The 23,448-nt window shown below is 34.2% G+C and overlaps 1 protein-coding gene across 10 annotated transcripts in view; it reads right to left on the bottom strand.

Annotated features, from left to right (window-relative positions):
* The window catches only part of LOC129722415 (protein prickle-like), a 209,595-nt gene that overhangs the window by 51,264 nt on the left and 134,883 nt on the right, over positions 1-23,448 (bottom strand). For 7 of the 10 annotated variants that reach the window (XM_055675829.1, XM_055675832.1, XM_055675833.1 and 4 more), the window contains one exon: positions 5,119-6,048. The exons of the other annotated variants lie outside the window; for them this stretch is intronic. In XM_055675829.1, the coding sequence (XP_055531804.1) occupies positions 5,119-5,927 (809 nt within the window). In that variant the 5' untranslated portion in view covers positions 5,928-6,048. The remainder of the gene's footprint in view (positions 1-5,118; positions 6,049-23,448) is intronic. 10 annotated transcript variants of the gene reach the window in all.

The raw sequence follows: 23,448 nt of genomic DNA, 5'->3' as shown, positions 1-23,448 counted from the left end.
GGTTATTTTAGGTTGTTCATTTTCACGTCTCTTGCTGATCCTTTCGCTTTTATGTTTCTCTTAGTTTTCTTCGTATTTACGGTTTAGTTTTCTGTTGTTTTTCTTTGGTTTTTACTAGTCTATTATTCGTATTTTCTTTTTGTTTTTGCTGTTTCCTTGCTCGTCTCTTGCTATTCTTTTGTTTTTTGGTACTCGTCTTTTTCTGCTCAATTTTTTGTTATTCTGCTTTTGCTCTTATTTTGTTTTTCTTTTACATTTAATTTGCTTTACTTTAACTCTTCATTGGCTTGTCTTTTGGTTTTCTTTTTTTTTGCTTTATTTTTTTCATATTTTTTTCTTCTTTTGCTCTTTTTCTTACTTTATTTTGCTAGTTTTGTACTTCCTTTCCACATCTGTTTAGCTCATTTTTAATAGTCGCATGATCGTCTCTTAATGATGTTTTTGCTCTGTCTTCATTTTAATGTTACATTTCTTATATTCTTGCCTTTTTCATTCTCTAGTATTTGATTATTTTTTTCTCCTGTTTTGTTAATCTTTTATTAGCCTTTACCCATTTGGTTTCAATTTTTTCTTCTTATTTTGCTTCTCTTGTTTCTCTATTGAATCTTCTGTTATTATTTTATACTATTCTTCTACTTTTCTTTCACTTCTGTTTCACTCCTCTTTCACTTTTCTTTTGCCCATCTCTTGCTGATTTTTCGCTCTTCTGTTAGCCTTCTTTTATTTCTTTCCGCCGAAAAGGGGCAAAAGAAGAGCTAAAACAGTGCTAAAGTAGAAAAAGAAAAACAAAACAAAATATTTACATATTCCTTTTACTACTTATTTGTACTTTTTTGCACTGTTTTAGCTCTTATTTTGTTTCTCTTTTGCTCGTCTCATGCCTTTTTTGATATTTTTCTTTTTTTTTTCTTCCTCATTTTTCGTTATTTCATTCCCGTGTTTTCTTGTTCCCCAATTGTATTTTATTTTGTATTTATTCTGCTTGGAATTCTATTTTCTTTAATCTCCTACATGTCTGCTTCTCAATTTCTTTCATACTCGTTTCTCCTTCCTCCTAAACTAACCTTTCTCTATTTTACTTGCTATTTTTTATTATGTTCGTGGGTTTGGGTTCGTTATTTGGTTCTCTATTCTATGTTAGATGCAAAAATCGTCTTGCATTTTTCAATTTTTTCTGTGTATTTAATGCACTCAAAGTATTTGTGAATTATTAAAAAGTAATGGTGGTAATATCAGAGTGAAAACAGATTTAGTGTAAAGAGCAAAATCATTTCAAATCGCCTGGAAATACGCGAAAATTTAATCGACCAGTTTTGATTTGAATGAAACTTTGCACACGTATTTGGCTTAGCAAACTGAGCATTTTTCACAGGTGGAGAGATTTTTTATACCCATAAGTTACATTCGTATGCCTTTTGGCATAAGTTTTACTCCAAGCATTGTAGCCCAGAAACCGTTGGTTGTATAGAAAAACTGTCTGAGAATGAGTTGTAGCGAATTGAAAATGCACCATAAAAAAATATGCACTGTACAAAAAAAAATGTTTTTGACCAAAAAAAATTAAAAATAAACATTAAATTTTAATTTAAAAAAAAAGTTGAATTTTTTTTTGTTTTTTGTGTTCTAAAGAAACTTGACGTTAATACGCAACTTTTAAAAAAAAGTCCAGGATGGAGAAATGAAAAATAATTTTTAAGATTAATTTTTTTATGAGAATTCTAATTCAAACATTTTTCAGAATATTTGTATTCTGATGATTTTATAAGATGCAGTGAGTCATTTTAAATCAAAAAGCTTTTGATAGTAAACATTCTAAAGGCATTGGTTTTCGAGTTATTTCTAATTAAAGCTCGAAAAATTATAATTATTTAGGAAAATACACGTTTTTCTTAATTTGTCCATAGTTCTCCAGCAAAAATAATATTTATTTTCGAGTTTTATTATCTTAGGAACATATTTTTTTATGACATAGATACTTCACAGAACTAGTTTCACCTTATATTTAATATACATCATAAGTAAATGATTCGTCATCTTTTGAAAACAGCTTCGTTTGTATCTTATTTTCTGAAATCGGAACAAAAGAGTAATACTTTTGTGTGGCAGCTATTATTATAGATTTTTTGAAAATATTGCTCCATTTTGTTACTCCTTGTTCATATTCTTCATATGATACCCAACTAAATGACATTTTTGATGAATATTTATAACTTTTCTGATTAGACCAATCATACAATTCTTTTGTTTGTAATGGGATGTTCATGTTCTTTAGCTAAACTTGCATTTCCTGCCATTCGTTTTAATATGCCACCAATTGCATCGCATGGGCCTTTACCATGAAAACTCGCAAAAAAATGCCACTCTGCATCGACGTTATATTTTGTTTCGAACTTGCAAAGACTTGCAAAGTTTTTTCTATTTTTATTTTGTGAGGCAGCTCCATCAGACATTAATATCGCTTTTTTCAACTCTATTGTTGTTTTCAAAAAACTCATTACTTTGGCAATGAACACCTGAACCGCAACAGTATCATGATGGAGTACTTCCGATATTATGATGAAGCTGATATTCTAAAGTGTTCCAGATTCTGAATAGTAAACAACGAAGGGATGGATGGTGGCTTGACTATCATTCCAATAACTACACGAATCACAAATTGAAAAAGACGTATTAAAATGAGCTTGACTGTTCAATATTTTTAATTTTGCAATAACGTTTTCGTTAAATTTGCGTAAGCTTGATGATCAGGAAAGGGTTTACAGCATTTGGGCTTGGTGTATTCCATTTTCACTTTATTCATCTTCACAAAATGCAAACTGTTACTAACACATCTGGAGTAGTGAAATCGTTATTATATACGAAAACAGATATTATAGGTGACCCAGTAGTTATTGGTTGCGTACTTTACAAACAGTTATTATTAGTAAACAAGTAGGTAGTGTTGCACGACAAACATATTTTTTTTATAAAACATTCGGCAAGGGGGAACGTGTAGGTAGGCTAAGGTTTAGCGCTCGAGTTATTTATCCAATCGTTTTGTTGTCAAAGAATGAATTGTATAGTTTTGATCAAGCATTCCAATGAACGTATGGTTTTTGCTGGAGAACTATGGAAAAATTAAGAAAAACGTGTACTTTCCGAAATATTAATAATTTTTCGAGCTTAAATTCAAAATAACTCGAAAACAGATGCCTTTAGAATGTTTTCTACCAAGAGCTTTTTGATTCGAAATGACTCTCTGCATCTTTCAAAATCATCAGAATACATTTTTTTTGAAAAATGTTTGAATTAGAATTTTTATAAAAAAAATTAATCTACCATAAAAAAATTATTTTTCATTTCTCCATCCTGGACTTTTTTTTAAAGTTGCGTATTAACGTCAAGTTTCTTTAAAAAAAAAAATAAAAAAAAATTCAACTTTTTTTTTAAATTGAAATTTAATGTTCATTTTAATTTTTTTGGTCAAAAAAATTTTTTGTACAGTGTATATTTTTTTATGGTGCATTTTTAATTCCCTACAACTCATTCTCAGATAGTTTTTCTATACAACCAACGGTTTCTGGGCTACAATGCTTCGAATAAAACCTATGCCAAAAGGCATACGCCCTTTTAGAATGTAACTCATGGGTGTAAAAAATCTCTCCACCTGTGAAAAATGCTCAGTTTGCTAAGCCAAATACGTGTGCAAAGTTTCATTCAAATCAAAAATGGTCGATATTCGACCATAGGTCATTTGGCGCGATCTTGCTCTAAAGTAAAACGTAAACTCAAAATATTATATTTTGCTTTTATAATAATTTACTTGATCAGATCAATTTAAGACCATTCCCAAAACATATTTCGACATATTTTTCTAGAGGTTAGAACTAGAGAGATTAAGTAAACAGAAATGAAATGAAATAACATCGCCAAATCAATGACAGTGTGCGTCTCTTCGATGCGCGAAGGTTAATCTACCATTTGTTTTGTGTGCGCGAGCCGACGGTCGTTCTACGTTTACGAGCGAAAGCTTACTAACGCGACGAATACTAACGAAGCGAATCAAGTGAAAGAATTTACAGTTCACAAGTCTAATTTAATACTCACGACAGGCACAATATGGTAAAATGTAAATGAAGTTCATTCGGGTGTTGTACAAAATATCATGAAGGTAGGATTTATTGGAAGCCTTAATTAGACACAAGGTCACTGGAAGACGAATGGGATGATTTTGTCAAGATTCGAACCTTACGCTTGTCAAGGTGGATTCTGTAATCTTGTAACTCAGAAGCCCTCTAATAACATTGTTAAATGTATTGTCACCAATTAGGAAAATGCTCAGAAACTTAATCTATGAAAAAAGTTTTCCTACAATTCTCCATACTATGAAGCAGAAAAAATTCTTGAAAAACGTTTCCATCCCCGGAAAAATACTCAGTTTGCTATGCCTTATACATACAAGTTTCTCTCAAATCGGAGGCCCTCGATAGTCAATTACAGATCATTTGGCATAAAATGTGCTAAATTAAGTTTTTAAGAATAAAACCCAAAAGTTTCGAAGGAAATTTTGCGGCACAATGAGCGATTCCGGTTTTCTTTCTTGTCCTGAACCCATAAAATCTTTCGTAAAAATTCTCTATGTGTTTGTATGTCGTAATATGTTAAACATTAGTACATTTTGCGAATACGTAAAGTTTTTGGTAACATTTTTTATCGGAAGTATTATCGTTTATTTTCATCACTTGTCTGCAAAAACGCAATAAAGGAATGTACCTTTTTCCTTACCTTCACTGTTGTCCGAAACAAACTGTTTTCAGATAAAATATTGCCTAAAAGCTATGTTCCGTAAATTGACTGATTAACACATTTTATTCTCTCCTCGCAAATTGTTTTCGAATTCGGTAGTGCAAATAAATCACACAGTAAATTACTCCGCACTAAGTGATTATGTAAATACAAAAACACGCGTTCCCCTTATGCGTCCATCGGCCCCAGCGAATATCGCTTCCCCTCTCCTTAATAGGAGAGAGCTGGCCGGTCACCCAATCGACAACCGTCGATTTCCCGTTTTCTGTTTATTCCCATGGTCCGGAAAAGAAAAACAACCTCGGATAGGTTTGTCGATATGTGTATACTCACTTGTTGCTCCCGGAGCGTCCGAGAAGGTCCGGACATGGTGATAGACTCAGCGGGCTGACGGTGCTGCTCGGGGGACTCGGACTGCCCACATGGCTGCCACTTCGTTCTCCCGCAACTCCGCTCGCCGGTCTGGACAAACCCATCGGTGGCGGTTGTGGCGACGATGACGATGATGAATTGGGGGCAATTTGCGCTGGACTCCCACAGGCACTCACAATGGGAGACGAATTGGTAAGCCCCGGGGGCGTTACCGCGGGTTCTACGAGATGTCCCCCGCCGGGAAGAGGTTTGTCAGAGTTCAAAAGCCTTAGCTCTTCATTGCTAAGATGGAAATTTCGTCTCATTCCACGATTTGGCTGCTGCTGCTGTTGCGACTGGAATGGGTGATTCGCGTTCAAATCGTCCGGCTGGCTGGTTGCGGCGTCAATGTTAATTCCACTGTCTGACCTTTGTTCATCTTCGCTGACCCCCAGCAGAAAAGAGTCATCCAGAACGGTTACCCGCTTCTTGGCCGCCGGACGGTCGGTATCGGCATCCTTCCGCTGACTGCCCCGATTACCGTTGATCAGAATTGGTCTGTGCTGTTTTGTGGGAAAGATGATTGCTGCCTTCCCCCCTGAAGACCCATTGCCGTTACTTTGTTGTGTGGCATGTGCCAACCGCTCCGAAGCAGCTTTTGCATAGATTTGTCGATAATATTTCTCCTGATTGCCGTAAAGAAAGCAAACCTTCCACCACTGTCTGCCGGCTTGCATTTGATTGCCTTGGTTTGGCTTCGCCACTGCCACCGCCGCCTCATTTGCACTCATTTTCACACTTTTCTTCTCACTCACAACTCGGCAACTCGATGGACAAACAATGTCCCATTAAGGCGCCCACCTTGTTAACTTCGGTCACTGGTCTCCGGCTCCTGCTGCTCGGTCGCTGTAACTGCAAGTGTCGGATGACGATTTTAATTAGAGCCCAAGTGATATAAAATTAAACTAAAGCCAAGCCGAGCCGGGTCTCAATTTGTTCCGTGCCATCCCCGTAGGTTCGCGGTGTTGTTGAACATAGATTTGAATAAATCGTTTCATTTAATGTTATGCGCTCATCGTCGTCGTCGTTCGGCTGCTGCTGGCTGTGGGTTGGATTTTAGATGGTTTCGTGTAGGTACGTGTGTCGGGTACGGAAGAAGAAGGAAAGGGAAGGAAATTCCAGCTGTGGATTTTACAACTGCTAACTAAATATTCGAAATGCTATCTCGAAACAAGTCGGGCGATTACCGACTTACCACTTATTTTATCTACCGTCCACGGGTGTGCAGTTGTGTTTATACGTAACCACTTTACATACAAAAGAAGAAAAAAGATAAAGTATAAAACGAAACTACTAATCTGTTTTGTAAATTGATGATTTGGGACCGGTTGAAGGGTTATGCCTGTGGCTAGGACCGAATGTTCTCAAGACATTTGGTCATAAAAAAATCTCAACTACAGTTCAAATGGTGCAATTGTTTTGCAACAAATAATCAGATGTGCAACAGAAACATGTTTTCTTTTCACTGTCAATAGATCAATTACGTTTCATTCACTGCTATGAAACCATTTGTTCAAGCGACTGAGGCGATACCATTAAAAAGATACAAACGACTTGACAATAAATTTCCACTTTATAACCTAAAGCTTTCGGCTATAAACTAAGGTGTACTGTTGAGCTGTAAACAGCTTGTTCCCTCGAATTTCACCCCATTACTCTTGCATTTCTCAATCTCAATTGTAAAGCACTAAACACCTGTGAAAAGCATCTTTTTCTGTAACCGATCATTAGTGTTTCGTTCGTCATTTGAAAGTCAATGGAATATCTGCTATAATTGACTAAGACATAAAAATAAGTCATTAGTGCACTAAGAGGAGAAATTCAATAAACTTCTTGTTTACCAGTGGCGCAGAATAATGCGTTGAATCTTTGAAAGTTGCAATAAACAACAGAAATGTATCGTGTTGAAAATTAGTGTTGTTTGATTTACCGTCGACTAAGTTGTTTCGGATAGCGAAATGTGGACAGACCTTATAAAGAAATCATGTTTAAGAGTGCGTTTCCTGAATTTCAATCATAATTAGAGAGCACAAGAAAGCAGATTTTTATTTTCTTGAATTTAGATCAATATTGGTTCTAAGAAAAAGAATCACTAATTATTGCCGACACCGACGCTTACATAAATAATAAAATGTTCAAACTGTCTACCTGTTTAGCGTTGATATTTTGCATACGAGATCAAAAGTTTAAGAGCAAACTGGAATGGTTTCAAATGAGAGAAAATGGAAAAAATTCAAAACTCGAAAAATACCTATTTACATCAGATTAAAACAAAATTCAAAAAAATATGCAAGGGCAAAAACAAATTGAGAAAAAAAATAAAACACATTACAGGTCGGACTCGATTATCCGGAACATTAAAAAAATTTTCATTCCGGATAATCAAGTTTTCCGAATAATCGAAACACAAAAAAAATATTCAAATTTGCTATTAACGAAAATAAAATAAATATTTCCTTCTTATATTTTACTCGTAACCAGATTTTTTAACGATCACCATCTCCAATGTACAACAATTCAGAAGCTCCTGATTCATATAGATTGATAAAGACGCCGGCTGCGTCCTCACGATCGGGATAGGGATGGAAGGAGAAAGTGTTACGTGTTGCCAGAGACCTAGTTCACCTCTGCATCTCTAACGCCCGTCACGAAAAGGAAAGGTACTTCTTTGCTACCGTGGTAAGCGGTGGCCTTTTTATCCTTTATCCAGACTTGTTATTTTCCTTAAAGAATCACTTTCAAAACAACGATTCGTGTGTATCTAAGTAGCTTGTAGAAAAATATCGCGGCAAAATCTGAAATATTTCTCCAGAGAGGTATAAACTAGTGTGATCCTCTTCATTACACTCAATAACTACACAACAGCTCATTTACTGTGTTTCTTTTAAGCATATATCAAATAAAGGGACCATCTAGGTAGAAAAGTAGATTGCGTTGTTTGCTTTGCATCACGAACTGACACAATTAATCCAGCCGTCCATCACGCATGTTTGCTCTTCGAATGCTATCGAATTCATCTCAGCAGTGCATTCCGTGGTGTACTTTCATGCATTTTCACTACAGTTATTCACCACTTTCGTTTCGCTCAACTGTGGTATAAGCAACAAGCGTATTATTTTTTGCGGGCGGCAGAAACACAGCACGAAGCAGAATGAGGAAGTTTGGCACAAAAAATTACTATACGCAGCGCTCATGCTGGGCCAGAAGTAAGCGGTGAATTTTCATTTGCTCTTTACACTCATTGAGGAGAATAACAAGCCTGCTTTTATGTTTCCCCTGGTGCTCATCTAACTCTAGTTACCTTGCCAAGTATTATAATTGTATTCATGTGTCTGACTTTTTTTTTAATTATGCGCGAGGGAAAAGTCTAAGTGTATGATGGGAAGCCTGAGAATAAACACATGCGTGAAAATCTCTCTTTAACACCGAATGGCCTGATTATTTTCAAATTCGAACTAATTAACTAACTGTTATCTAAATTTGGAAGTACTTGCTTGGTAATGATAAAAAATATGTTTAGAGTCAAGATTATTTCTCAAGATGTGCAGAAATTTGTGTTTCATTTGTATAGGATCCCACCCTTTTAAAAGAAAGAGGGGTCTCGAACTATCTTAGTAACCTTTCCCGCCCCCTAAAACCCCTATATAGGAAATTTTACGCTGATCGATTCAATATATTCCAAGTCTAGATGGATCCGACAGACAGACAGACAGACAGACAGACAGACAGAGCTGCATATCTATATGTTTAGATCATTTCTTTTTTACATGATCCCTTCTCAAAAATGAGTCGTGACTCGAGAAAATTATATCAAGAGCACAAAAAACCCAGAGAAATATCTGAACAAAGTTTAAAACAAATAAAATGAGTTTGATTAAAGGGCCATCCACATACCACGTGGAGAGCTTTTTTAGAATTTACATGGGCAGTTGTCCACGGAGGGGGAGGGGGGGGGGTCAAAATCGTCAAAGATCTGTCCATGTGGTATGTGGATGGCCCCTAATATGGTTGCCTGCTTTATATAAAATTGCAGAGCGGTCAAAAATTCCATAAAAATATAAAACTTCTAAAATGTCTAAAGGTTATTAAATGTCAAACATGTCAACAAAGTGACATAGGTAAGAAAAACAGAAATGTGAAAAATGTTGGTAGCTAAAAAATAAAAAATAAAAAAAATTCAAAAAATGCCAGAAATGTAAAATATGTTGAGAATGTCAATAATGTGCAGACAAAACATGTCAAGAAATGACAAAAGATCTGAAAAAGTCATAAAAAGTCAAATTGTCAAAAATGCCAAGTAATGTCAAGAGTGTCAGAAATTCTAAAAATGTCTATAAAGTAAAATAATATCAAGAAATATTAGAAAAAATATCAAGAAAATGTCAAAAAAAACTTCGAAAAATGTCAAAAATATCAGAAAAATGGCGAAAAAAAGTCGAAAACTATCAAAAAATGACGAAAAATGTCAGAAAAATGACAACAAATGTCAAAAATGTAATAAATATGTCAGACATGTTAAATATACGAAAAATGTCATATAAGTCAAAAATGTCAGAAAATTTTAAAAATGTAAAAAATGTCAAGAATATAAAAAAAGCAAAGCCTTGGTTCTACATTCCGATTCGAAGCTTGACCTCCTGTTTATTTATACACAGACTTTTCAACCGACTGTTTAGTGAACCGCACAGTTGCGGGGCTAGTGCTACGATCCTACTGACACTAACAGTCTCTCCCGAGCCAAGACTCGAACCTGCGACGACTGGCTTTTTTTTTCTTCACAAATATGACGACTGGCTTGCTAGGCCAGCATCGTACCTCGTGACCATCAAATTTTGAGAATGACGATGATGTACAAAAATGTAGAAAATGACAAAAATGGCGAAAAAATATGTGAATAAATATGTGCAAAAAATGTCAAAAATATCAAAAGAGATCAAATATGTCAAAAACTTTTCCGTGTCCAATATTGTTTCTTGTCCTAAGTATGTACATTTTGAGATAATCAGAAGAGTTTTAGGCAATCAAATTGTCTATCCAAATACTCATCTTAAGAGAAATTTTAGGTGATATTTTTTTAAATCACTTTTTATTCTTGGAGTAATTTTGTTTCGGTGTGGGATTTCAAACTGAATTTTTTCAATATTGAAATGAAAGTTTAAACAATTCCCTGAGGGTAATTCATTAACAGCTCTTTTTCTATATCTCGTCATTACCGTACGTTCATGAGACGCATGAACGTACTAAAAAATGTTTGAAATTGGAAAAACATTTAGTTAAAAAAACTTATTTTCCTTAATATTTTGATGGATTAGAAAAGTTTTAGGCAACTAAATTGTCTATCCAAAAAAACTAATTTTGAAAAAAATTGAGATGATCGATTTTTCATATCACTAAAAGCAAAGCAAAGCAAAGCCTTGGTGCTACATTCCGTATTGGAACTCGACCTTCTGTTTATTATACACAGACTTCGCAGCCAACTGTTAAGTGTACAGGACAATTGCGGGGCTAGCGCTACGATCCTACTGACACTAACAGTCTCTCCCGAGCCGAGACTCGAACCTACGACGATTGGCTTTTTTTTTTCTTCACAAATATGACGACTGGCTTGTTAGGCCAGCATCGTACCTCGTGACCAGCTGGGAGATTTTCATATCGCTATCACCTTAAAAAATGTCAAAAATGTCATAAATGTCATACATGTCATAGATGTCATAAATGTCATAAATGTCATAAATGTCATAAATGTCATAAATGTCATAAATGTCATAAATGTCATAAATGTCATAAATGTCATAAATGTCATAAATGTCATAAATGTCATAAATGTCATAAATGTCATAAATGTCATAAATGTCATAAATGTCATAAATGTCATAAATGTCATAAATGTCATAAATGTCATAAATGTCATAAATGTCATTAATGTCATTAATGTCATAAATGTCATAAATGTCATAAATGTCATAAATGTCATAAATGTCATAAATGTCATAAATGTCATAAATGTCATAAATGTCAAAAATGTCATAAATGTCACAAACGTCAGAGATGTCACCATAAATGTCATGAATGTCATAAATGTCATAAATGTTATAAATGTCATAAATGTCATAAATGTCATAAATGTCATAAATGTCATAAATGTCATAAATGTCATAAATGTCATAAATGTCATAAATGTCATAAATGTCATAAATGTCATAAATGTCATAAATGTCATAAATGTCTTAAATGTCATAAATGTCATAAATGTCATAAATGTCATAAATGTCATAAATGTCATAAATGTCATAAATGTCATAAATGTCATAAATGTCATAAATGTCATAAATGTCATAAATGTCATAAATGTCATAAATGTCATAAATGTCATAAATGTCATAAATGTCATAAATGTCATAAATGTCATAAATGTCATAAATGTCATAAATGTCATAAATGTCATAAATGTCATAAATGTCATAAATGTCATAAATGTCATAAATGTCATAAATGTCATAAATGTCATAAATGTCATTAATGTCATAAATGTCATAAATGTCATAAATGTCATAAATGTCATAAATGTCATAAATGTCATAAATGTCATAAATGTCATAAATGTTATAAATGTTGTAAATGTCATAAATGTTATAAATGTCATAAATGTCATAAATGTCATAAATGTCATAAATGTCATAAATGTCACAAATGTCAGAGATGTCACCATAAATGTCATAAATGTCATAAATGTCATAAATGTCATAAATGTCATAAATGTCATAAATGTCATAAATGTCATAAATGCCATAAATGTCATAAATGTCATAAATGTCATAAATGTCATAAATGTCATAAATGTCATAAATGTCATAAATGTCATAAATGTCATAAATGTCATAAATGTCATAAATGTCATAAATGTCATAAATGTCATAAATGTCATAAATGTCATAAATGTCATAAATGTCATAAATGTCGTAAATATCGTAAATGGCATAAATGTCATAAATGTCATAAATGTCATAAATGTCATAAATGTCATAAATGTCATAAATGTCATAAATGTCATAAATGTCATAAATGCCATAAATGTCATAAATGTCATAAATGTCATGAATGTCATGTCATAAATCTCGCTAAACATGTGAAAAGAGCCCATGTGTCATATGTAAACAAGCCACAATTTGGTAAGGTTAGGTTTCGCTTGTATTCATCAAAAAACAAGAAAGTTTGGCTTGTTTACATTTGGCACATGGACCCTTTTCAAATGTTTTCCGAGAAATGTCAAAAATGTCATAAATATCATAAATGTCTTTAATGTCTTAAATTTAATGTCTTAAATGTCTTAAATGTCGTAAATGTCTAAATGTCTTAAATGTTTTAAATGGGTTAAATGTCTCTTATGTCTTAAATGTCTTATATGATTTAAATGTATTAAATGTCTTAAATGTCTAAGTGTTTTAAATGTCAAAAATGTCTGAAATGTCTGAAATGTCTTAAATGTCATAAATGTCATAAATGTCTTAAATGTCATAAATGTCATAAATGTCATAAATGTCATAAATGTCATAAATGTCATAAATGTCATAAATGTCATAAATGTCATAAATGTCATAAATGTCATAAATGTCATAAATGTCATAAATGTCTTAAATGTGTTAAATGTCTTAAATGTCTTAAATGCCTTAAATGTCTTAAATGTCCTAAATGTTTCAAATGTCTTAAATGTCTTAAATGTCCTCAGTGTATTAAATGTCTTAAAAATATTAAATGTCTTAAATTTGTTAAATGAATTAAATGTATTAAATGTTTAAAAAGTCTTAAATGTCTTACATATCTTAAAAGACAAAAATGTCAAAAATGTTAGAAATGCCAGACAATTTAAAAATGTCAGAATATTTAGAAATGTGATATATATTATCATCATCAAATGTCAAAAATGGCAAAAATAGAAAAAACGTCAAAACGTAGAAAAAGTCAAAAATGTCAAAAATTTCAAAAATTTCAAATGTCCTCAAGCGAAAAGCGGTACAATTCTGAGAAGCAAAAAAGTAATTTGGACATGCCGGAAGTGACATCAATGGTAACAAATATGCCATGAGGGATGGTAGAGGTGAATTTTCGGAATAAAAATTAAAAACGAACACCAAAAAAATAAAATACTGGATAATCGAGTTTAAAATTCCGGATAATCGAGTTTCCGGATAATCGAGTCCGACCTGTATGTCATTAATGTCAGATATGTAAAAAATACTGAAAATTTCAAAAATGTCAAGAATGTCAAAAATTTCAAAAATTACAAAAATATAATTATTTTTTAAATCATAATGTTGACTTGACTCAACCAAGCAACGAAATTTTTTTTCAAAAATTTATCTTGACTAACATTTGAAAAGCACTGAAGTTTGTGAATCGATATTTCCGACTAATAGATAGAGAAAAATTGTCAATTAATGACTTCTAGGAAATTGTCTGAGCTTTCATTCGAAACGAATTTGATATCCTAAACTAAAAACAATTTATTTTAAAAATAAATAATGAATTTGAAAAATCGTACATTTCAGATTTTTTTCAAATAAGTTTCTTAGATTGATAATTCAGTTGCCCAAAACAATTGTGGAAAAATTTAAGTAAGCACTATCGAAAAAAAAAGTTTTTGCAATAAAAACTTTTTCGTGTCCAAACCTTTTTTGTTTTTCTCTAAGAATGACCATTTTCAAATGTTCAGGAGGCAACTAATTTTAACATCGTAAAACTCATTTTGAAAGAAGTTTGAGATGATACATTTTATTTTGAATCACTTTTTGTTTTAAGAGTGTTTTTTCAGTGTAAGGTTTAAAATCCGTAATTGTTCAATACAGTAAAATCTGGTTTTGTGCGAGGGACCGCACAAAATAAATCGAATGAAAAAAAATTTTCTGAAACTTCACGTGTAGCTACAAAACAATGTTATTTAATGTTAATGTTTAATGTTATTTACATTATTTAAAAAAAAACTTTTTTTATGCAGTGGATAGGGACCGCATAAAAAAAATTCAGTTAAAAATAACTCGTAAGTCTTTGCAACCGCTATTCTACTAGTCCTTCGTAAAACTGGTTCAAATTGTAATTTTTGACTCAACACTTATGTAATGCGTTAAAATTCATTCCAAGGATCGGAAAAACTAAATGGCAGGAAATCATGTCGGATGTGGTCTTTTTTCATATACCGCACAAAAAAAAATCGCAGGAAAAAGTCGTACAAATAAAATAAACGCATAGAAGAAGTCACATAAAAAAAATTCGCACAAAAACAGGTTTGACTGTATATTCTGACGTGAGCTTGGACATTTCCTGAAAGTCATTCTTTTTCCATGATAAGAATGGGCGTAGTAGAAAATGTTGGACATGAAAAAAAAATCTGTTTGAACAACCTTTTTTCCTTAACGGAGCCCCCTTTGATTTATCTTGAAGAGATTAAGGCAACTAAACTGTCTATCTAAAAAGCTTGAAAAAAAATCCTTGACGACCATTTTTTTAATCACTTCTTAGTTTTCAAAATGATTTTTCAGCAGTGTCTTTTCTCAAATTAAACTTTTTCAATATTTTAGACAATTCCCTGGAAGTCATACCTTGACAACTTTTCTCTATCTTCCGTCATTATTTAGAATTATCGGTTTATGAAAAAGAGGTTAAAAAACTTCAGACCTTCACTAAAGTCCAGAAAAAAATTTCAGAAAAAAGTATGCAAAGTTGGTTCATTGGCACACCCATAAAGTTTTATTGAGTTCTGAGACAGCGCTCAGAATGTTGAATTTATTTCGTTTACTCTCCAAATCCTAATTTTATTGATACACTATCTTCAGAAAATATTTTGTAAATAAAAAACCTCAAAGAATGATAACAAGTTTTAGTTCGGAGTTCTACCTCTAGTAGCGCTGCAATTCTCAGTTTTAAATTTAGGAGAAATGGTGTCTTCAGCAAAGTTGTAATGTTGTGTATCATCATAACTTTACTGGATACACTTTTGTTTTAACTCTTTTCGCGTTTGGAGATATACCATTTCATGTCAGACTAGCCTCCAAAGTTTAATTTTTTAAATTTTCTAAAAAACTGTAGAATTTAGAAGGCGACAGCGACTTTTTTCAAATTTAAAAACTGTAGCATTTAAAAAACAACAGAATTCAGCAAATTTTCGTTTATTATCGAAACACACAACTTTGAAAAAGACACAAAAAAGATAGCTTCTACAAAGACCGAAATGTACAAAAATGGAAATTAAAATAGTGGAAAAAACCGGTTTAAAGAATTTTGTAGAGTGATTATCATAATACTCATGTTATGCAGGTTTCGTTTGCTAGTTTGTGCCTAGGTAAGATTAAAAAAGGTACAGTAATAGGTAATAGTAATATTTTATATTTTTTTGGCAATAACTCAGCCTTTGTAAAAGCAATCATTCTTGTTTCTTCTACAAAGTTGTTTGTTTTAATCACATACGAATATATGCTGAATATTGTTAGCATCTAAATGCTATAGATTTAAAAAAAAAATCTAATTGAAACTAATCTGACGTGAAACATTATATCTCGAAAACGGGAAGAGTTAAAAGAAAAGTATTCTCAGCAATGGTTTTTGTGACAATATGATATCAATTTTACTGAAGACACAACTTCTCTAAAGTGTTAGACTGAAAAGTTCGAGTTTGCAGTGCTGCTAGCGTGGAGTACCGAACCAAAACTTGTTGGGCTAGTCTATTTTGAAATGATATGTATCCAAAACGAAATGACTCAGAAGAAAAATGTCTTCGTCGAAGTTTTTTGTGAATGTTATCACAATCTACAACTATTGACGGAGTTCGAAACTTTTTATATACGATTTTTTTTTTCAGAGTAGTATGTCAATAAAACCAGTATTTGGAGAGTAAGCGAAAAAAGCTCACGGTTTTTAATATAAAGTTCGATCCGCATTCTTCTCTGATTTAAGGTGCTACTTGTCTAATAGTCGATGACTGTCTCAATCATTGTCGATATTTTGTTTAGAAACGATTTCGAGCTATATAATTTTGATTAAGTTCCCCTTATTATTTTGTTTCAGACCAATCACAAGGTATCTTCTATCACCGTGAAAAAAAAAAACAACCCGTCCATCAATTATCTCATTTTCATTTCACTATGAATTCCATCATTCACAGTTCGTTTCGCACTTTTCTATTCGGATCACTTTTCACACCACATCAATTTCAGCAGAAACTTGACCGTAGCTAAAAAGCCACCGGCAGCAACATTCCTACCGCCGGACATCACCGATCGGTCCGATCGCATCACCATTTTCCCGCTCAATTGCACCCTAGCGTACGGTTCCACCCAGCTCCAGCTCATGACAGCCGACTTTTAATTATGTAAAAATAATCAACTTCATAGCTGGGTTCCGTGGCAAACAAAGTTCCTCCAGATTGCGACGATCGAATCGTCGCAATCTGGAGGAACTTTGTTTGCGGAATGAGCGGAGAAAGAGGCAAAATGCACACAACACAGGCGCGAGTTAATAATAATAAGTAAACCTGTTATTCACCACTGAGCTAAATTGTGGCCATACCGCAACACTGTTTTAATTCCTCCGATCCGAATGATCCTTAAAAGCTGACGGGCGTTTGAGGGCTTTAGCTGACGGGAGGAAAATTTGAATGGACTGCGGTAGGTTGTGTACATAGAGCGGTCGTAGGAAAAAAAACCTACACCGCATAATCTGAATGTTTCACTTTTTTACGGTGCATTTATTTTAGGATCATAAAAATGCAGATGATCCGTGGAACGGTTTTAGCGGGTTTGTGCGGGGCACCGAGAAAGTTTGTAACAGCCGGCGGCGGTTGGTGCACATAAAATGGACAGGTATTTAAAAAGTAGACTTCAGCTTAGCTGTGATGTTAGAGAGACGTGATCGCAGATTATGCTAATTGGAGAACCGTTTTGACAATTGAAATTAACATTAGGGTTTGTCAATTGCCTGGGGGGTAACGATTTTCATTTGTTGCTCGGTAAGTTGAATAAAACAATGCGGAAAAAAAACGTTTTCGTGCGTTGAAAATCGTCAAGTGCTTGCTACATAATGTCAATTCAATGTTGAAGTGTGGTTGCTCTCATTTCTGCCTGATCCACTGTTCAAGGAGCGTTTGAGCAATAACACTTCACCACGTTTTATGTGGCCTTCAAAAGCAGGCAAAGTGGTTCAACTTTAATCGTAAGACTAACCGTGTGTAGTTCGGATGGTGTGTCCCAGTCCAAAATGTGTGCCTGTTTTCGTTTTAATTGCTTTATGATCACTCGCTTGGTCCACCCAATAAACAAAAAAACAGTCGTAACAGCCCCGGTTTTTTTTCTCCTTTAGTGCGCTTTCATTTCTGGCGCTTTTTCTTATCGAGCTACCAAGTGTTTTATCTGAATTTTGGAGACCCAAAATGTCAGAAAAACGATCCGGTGTGCGAGGTGTAGATTTCACTCAACCTCTACCGGTGCACAGTATGGAAGCGTTGGTCATCGTTTAAAAGTTGAAAATTTAAACTGACGAATTAAAATTAATTTTTAGAAGCATCATGAAATATCAACATTGTTTTAAAAATATTGTTAAAAGTGCTCAGTTTCTCTCCACTCCAAGGTACCAAAAAACCATATTGAGTACATTGCACCATGATGACTGTTTTCCTGTGTGATCATGCAAACTCGTAGTCATTTAATTAATTATTGCTACCGACCCTATAATTAACTTTATTTTTATGATGAAGAAATGACACTCGGAAACTCTCTCTGAGCAGTTTGAGAAAGAAGAGAATGAATAAAACAAAATAGCTGCATTCGTCCAAAAAACAAAAATTATTTGTATTTAAAATTAGTGAAAAATGAATTAACATTCAACTGTTTGGAAATCATCTTGCTGTGATACACTTGAAATGTAAAATGTTTGAAACAGACTCAATATATTCCCCGAGTTCATTTCCTGGAGTCACCCCACTGTGCGCGCTGATGTCCCAGTCGGTACAGGTGTTGAACTCATTACTGTTTAATGAGACTCCACTGGTTGTGAGCTTATTTGCAATAACGAAAAAAAAAGAGAATGGCTCATCTACACATTGCACGTTTGCACGCAACATCGAAGCGGTTTCGACTTGAAACAAAGAAATATCAACTTATACTAGTTGTTAATTTTGCAGCAGAAATTTTATCCACCGAGCTTTTCTTCAACAGCGTGCGCCTGCCTGCAATCTAGAAGTTTCCACCGAGATTGTTTCGTGCCTATTGGAGGATGAAATCGCTTTCGATAAGCCCTCAGTCGGCGGCACATGCTGCGTTCAGTTTTGTCGTTTCACCAAGAAGGTTTATCCCGAGAGTTGTCGGTAAGAGGGAGAGAAAAACGGTCTTTTTATGGCGTTGAACATCATACACACACTCGCAAGAGGCCGCAGATTCCAAGAAACTTGACTACCTTGGCCAACGAACCGCGCAAGGGCGCATGGGAGAAGAAGCGATTAACGTTTTTTTTTTGTATTCCAATTAGTCGGATCGAAAATTTGCGCTAATCAATTTCGAACGCATCACCATCACGCATACGGTAGCCGAGGAACCCGACAAGAGAGGCTGATGCTGCTGCTGCTGGGTCGGAGCCATAGTTTCCCACCGCAATCAAGACCGCAGCGTTCGGTTAAATGACTGTCATTTTCCCAGTATGCTCTCGTGTGTTTTAACGTCGATTTGATGTCGCGGATGTCTGTAAGGCGCGGATCGAATGCCGACCGACCGCGGGCGCTACTTTTGTGAAACTTTCGTCTTTTCGGTAGAAAAGGCACTGCTGGGGCGAAATCGCCGTTGCGCAACGACAACCAAATGTCTTTCGGAGAACTTCAGCTTCATTAGCTTTTTCGAGACCGAACTGAAGGAGGAAGGACAGCTGAATGCACAACTGTTGTCGGCACCGATTAATGAGCTCGGGCTTAGGACCAACAGTGTGCGCACACAGGTGTGCATTGTCACGAAAACCGATCGCTCTGGCTAGCTTTCCGGGCTTTCGATTTCAATTCCGCATTGAATATGGGGAAAATTCCTTCGAGAAAAAATATTGCTTCAGAGTCTAAAGACTAGAGGCAGGTGTTCAATTTTAAATTTTGTGTATTCGCATGAACATGAAAGTTTTCAAAATTTCCAGATTCCCCGTAGACAGAAAAAGATCGTTTATTTAGAATATCGGTAATTTCAAAAGCATTTAGAGGAAACATAAACAAAAGTGATTTTAAATGTGTGAATCATTAAAATCACTTCAAAACAGAAAATAGTCAAAACTTAGCTCAAAATTCCTGAAAAGAACTTTTCAAATACAGAAATGGCCAGAGCAAAATTGATATTATTGTAAACCGCTAGAAGAAACTAAATATGACACCAAAAACAAAAAGAGTTAAAGGAAGCTTCTGTAGAATCTCTTCTACAAGCTAGATTTTTTTTTAAACACACCAAATTTAAATCAAAATGGATGAAAACGCTCTAAGAAGCAAACTAACTGAAAACATTTTAAACAGAAAGGAAAAAAGAATCAATTTCAGTTTAACAAGTTTGTAGGAAAACTGAAAAACCGGAAATATTGACCTTTAATTTAAATATAAATATATAAAATAAAAATATAAAAATTTTTACTGAAAAACATCCCTAAGATCTCGAAACAGCTTGAATAAAGCTCAAATCACTTTGAAACATTCACGAAAACTATGAGTGCGTGATTTCAAGTTTAACTGAAAATGACCTGAAGCATCCAGAAGAACAGAACAAACAAAACGGTTAGAATTTGACCTATAATATTCAAATATTATTGCTAAACGAAAAAAAAACAAGCAGAAATTGACCTAATCTAGCTGAAAGTGCTTTCAAAAACAGAAGTGAGAAAGCGGTAGATATTGTTCAAAAGTGGACAAGAGTAAGTTGAAAAATGATTTTGAATAAGTCTCAAAAATTTTCATTACCGTTATATAAACCAATAAAGACATCAAAGTTGATTAAATTTAACTAAACCGTTTCTAGAGGCTAGTAAAACCAGAAGTAAAATATGTAATCAAACTGGAAGCACTCAAAAAGCTTGAAAAACAAACCGAAAAAGAATCGCAGGAGCAGAGACACACCTCCGAAACCAATTAACAAACAATATCGCACGCTTAGCCTTGGGGCTAATAGCGGTCTCGATCAACTAGATTAGTTGAAAAAATTCGTTATCGATATTGTTTTTTTTTGGCACATTTTGCATGTGTGGGATAAGTACAAAGATACACCGTGCCCCAGTGCTGAGTCGAGAAAATTTCCAGCTCGAAAAGATCCTCCACTCGATCGGGAATCGAACCCGATATCACAACCGTGTGGGAGAGCTAGCCGACCGGCATCACTAACCACAGAATCACGGGACCACCAATTAAATTGATCTCAAATTAGTATCTAATGACTCAAAAAGCAACTATTCTAAGCCAGAATGGATATCGAACTCAAGAATAAAAAAGATTTCAGCTCAAAATGGTTGAAAAACGTCTCTAAAGGTTAGAAAAAGCCATCAATGGCAGTAACGGTTTAAAATTCTGTCTTTTGACAGAAAAGATCAACATAAAATATGAACATTTAGCCAAAAGAGCTGAAAATGTAGCATTTTGAGTCAACTCGACTAAGGGGCTGGCAGCACCCTTTCAGAGTTTAATACAATTTCGTTTTAAAAACAAAGAGTGATTTCAAAATGAAACCCCCATCTCAGAATTGGTTTGAAATAAATTTTCAAGGTAGACAATTCAGTTACCTAAAACTCTTCTGTACAAATAAAGTGGGCACCCTTCAAGAAAACAAATTTTTCTAACAAAAACTTTTTCGTGTCCTTTTGAAAGTACGAGAAAAGTTTTCAAGAGATGGCTTCTATGAAATTGTCTGAACTTTCATTTGAAATCACCCGATTATATCAGTATCCGATTTTATCTGCCCCCGATTTGATCACCTTTTTTACCCGATTTCATCATCATATAACATTTCATCAAAAAAAATGTCAGTGTGAACTGATTTTCTATTTAGGTTCAATATTTTAGTACTTTTGCACAGATCTGTGTAGAATAACATTATTCTGGATATAGTTTTCATTGAAAACTCAACCATTGCACAGTGTTTTCTTTTGACGTTTTCAAGTGATTCAAGCCATAACGTATATTGATATATATTTTTATATAGAAAAATGGGTGATCAATTCACCTAAAAGTTAGATAGAAAATATCCTTCTTCATTTGATTGACATAGACGCATAGCGTATTCAGCAAATCTCTTACATATTACGAACCATAGGCAGTTTTCTTTCGAAAGGCACTAAAAATCCCAATTTTCGTTCTAACTATTTCCCACATTTTTCCGAATTTTTAAACCTTCTACAAAGTTATGAGCCTTCCAAAAATGCATGTTTTTGCAAAAAAAATATTATGTTTGTCTATCAAAATAAACAAGCTATTTGCCATATAAGGAGATTAGGGGCATAATGAGCACACGGGGCGAAATGGGCACCCCTCTTTTATGCGAAACTACGCATTTTTTAATACAATATGGTATGTGGAACTCTTCCGTAGTTACTACAGTATCTCTTTATGTAGAACAAAAGTGGTTTGTCTGTTTGAAATATGGAAATACATTGAAAAAATCAATTTGGTTCCCGGATGTTGGAAAAATTATTATTATTGCGTACTACAAAATAAGCTTCTACGGAAGTTTAACCCTCTTCCGCTCACAAGGTTTATCATTAAAATTTTTAGCTTCACGAAAAAATTTAAGCTGAACACTTTGTAGACTAACTAAAATTACTGTCAACTGTAGTATTTTGAAGAAAATGCCCAGTGATGCTCTGAGGCAGCATATACAAGTTTATGGAACAATCGTAAGCACAACAAACTATTTTATGTTAAGATATGATGATTATAATTCTTGGTGCTTTGGAGTCACCATGAGCGGGAAAGGGTTAAATGGCTCAATCAAGTATGTAGACACATCAATGTGAGGTATGGGTTGTACACCAAATTTCACCATCATTAAAGTTTTGATCTTAAGCTATAATTAGTGTTAAAATCTCATGTTAACTTAAACTAATTCAATAGGGGCGAAATGGTCACTTTTAGGTGGGGTGAAATGAGCACACCTTGTCACATAAACTTACATGAAATTCATCTCAGTAGACTTGTGAGTTTGTCTGTTTCCATAGTCAGTGTTTGTTTACAGTGATGGTGCGAACATATATTAAAAAATCTTTGAGACCGAATCCGTCAGAAAAAGGGACTGCAGGCAGAATTGGCCACCATAAGGCGCGACGGGACATTCACGAAACAAGCCGCCAAGTATCACGGCATCCCGCGACAAACGTTGGCCCATTAGTTGTCCTTCTATACAGTTTCAAGATATGTTCTATAAGAGTGCTCATTATACCCCGTGGATGCTCATTATGCCCCAGTGGGGTGCTCATTGTGCCCCACACGTCGACTGATTGCTAGTTTTTGATGCATGAATCTATTTTGTGTTTTTCACCATAAAACGATAAACTTTTCAATTTGTGAATAGTGTACCTTTAATTATAGATAGTTAATTCAAGTTTTGCACTGAAAACAGCTTAAAATTTTTGTCGTTTTCCACGCTTAAATCAGCAATCAAGTTAGGGTGCTCATTATGCCCCTATTCCCCCTAATAATATTTTAAGGGGTAATTGCACGTCAGTCAAATCTCGCGATTATTCACAAGTGGCAGTTCCACTGTCAATTAAGATACAAACTTTCGTCTTTTGAAGTCTGTAGACAGCATTCTCGATTAATTTTATTTTTAAATTCATCGGTGTTGTTTCAACTACGTCATCGATTTGTTTTTTTTTTCTGTATTCTGTTGCGGGTGAATGAAGAAAAAGTAAAAAAGCTTCAATTCTCATGTGTTTTGAAATGAATTGAAGAGATATTTTGTGAAAGGGCTGTCAGTAAACCAAGTATACACATTTAGGGTCATTTCTGATCCCACTTCCATTACCTTAGAAAATAGCTGAAAATCCCGAGAACTTAATTTTTTAAGCTGCTCGAGAAATGTATGACACTAACAGCACAACTTCATAACTTTATGCAATCACTAGTACCTAACCTACGAACTAGTAGTGAATTTTATGTTTCACTTATATGAGAGCCCTCCCTTCCAGAGGAGGGAGGGGTGTCAAGTTACCATTGACATTTTTCTTACTCTTACTTTTAGCCTAACCAAGTCAAATTTGGTTCCATTT

This window comes from Wyeomyia smithii, chromosome 2, assembly GCF_029784165.1.
Source record: "Wyeomyia smithii strain HCP4-BCI-WySm-NY-G18 chromosome 2, ASM2978416v1, whole genome shotgun sequence".
Taxonomy (NCBI): domain Eukaryota; kingdom Metazoa; phylum Arthropoda; class Insecta; order Diptera; family Culicidae; genus Wyeomyia; species Wyeomyia smithii.
Note: the sequence above shows the minus strand (reverse complement) of the source record. Positions and strands in the feature narration are given on the sequence as shown.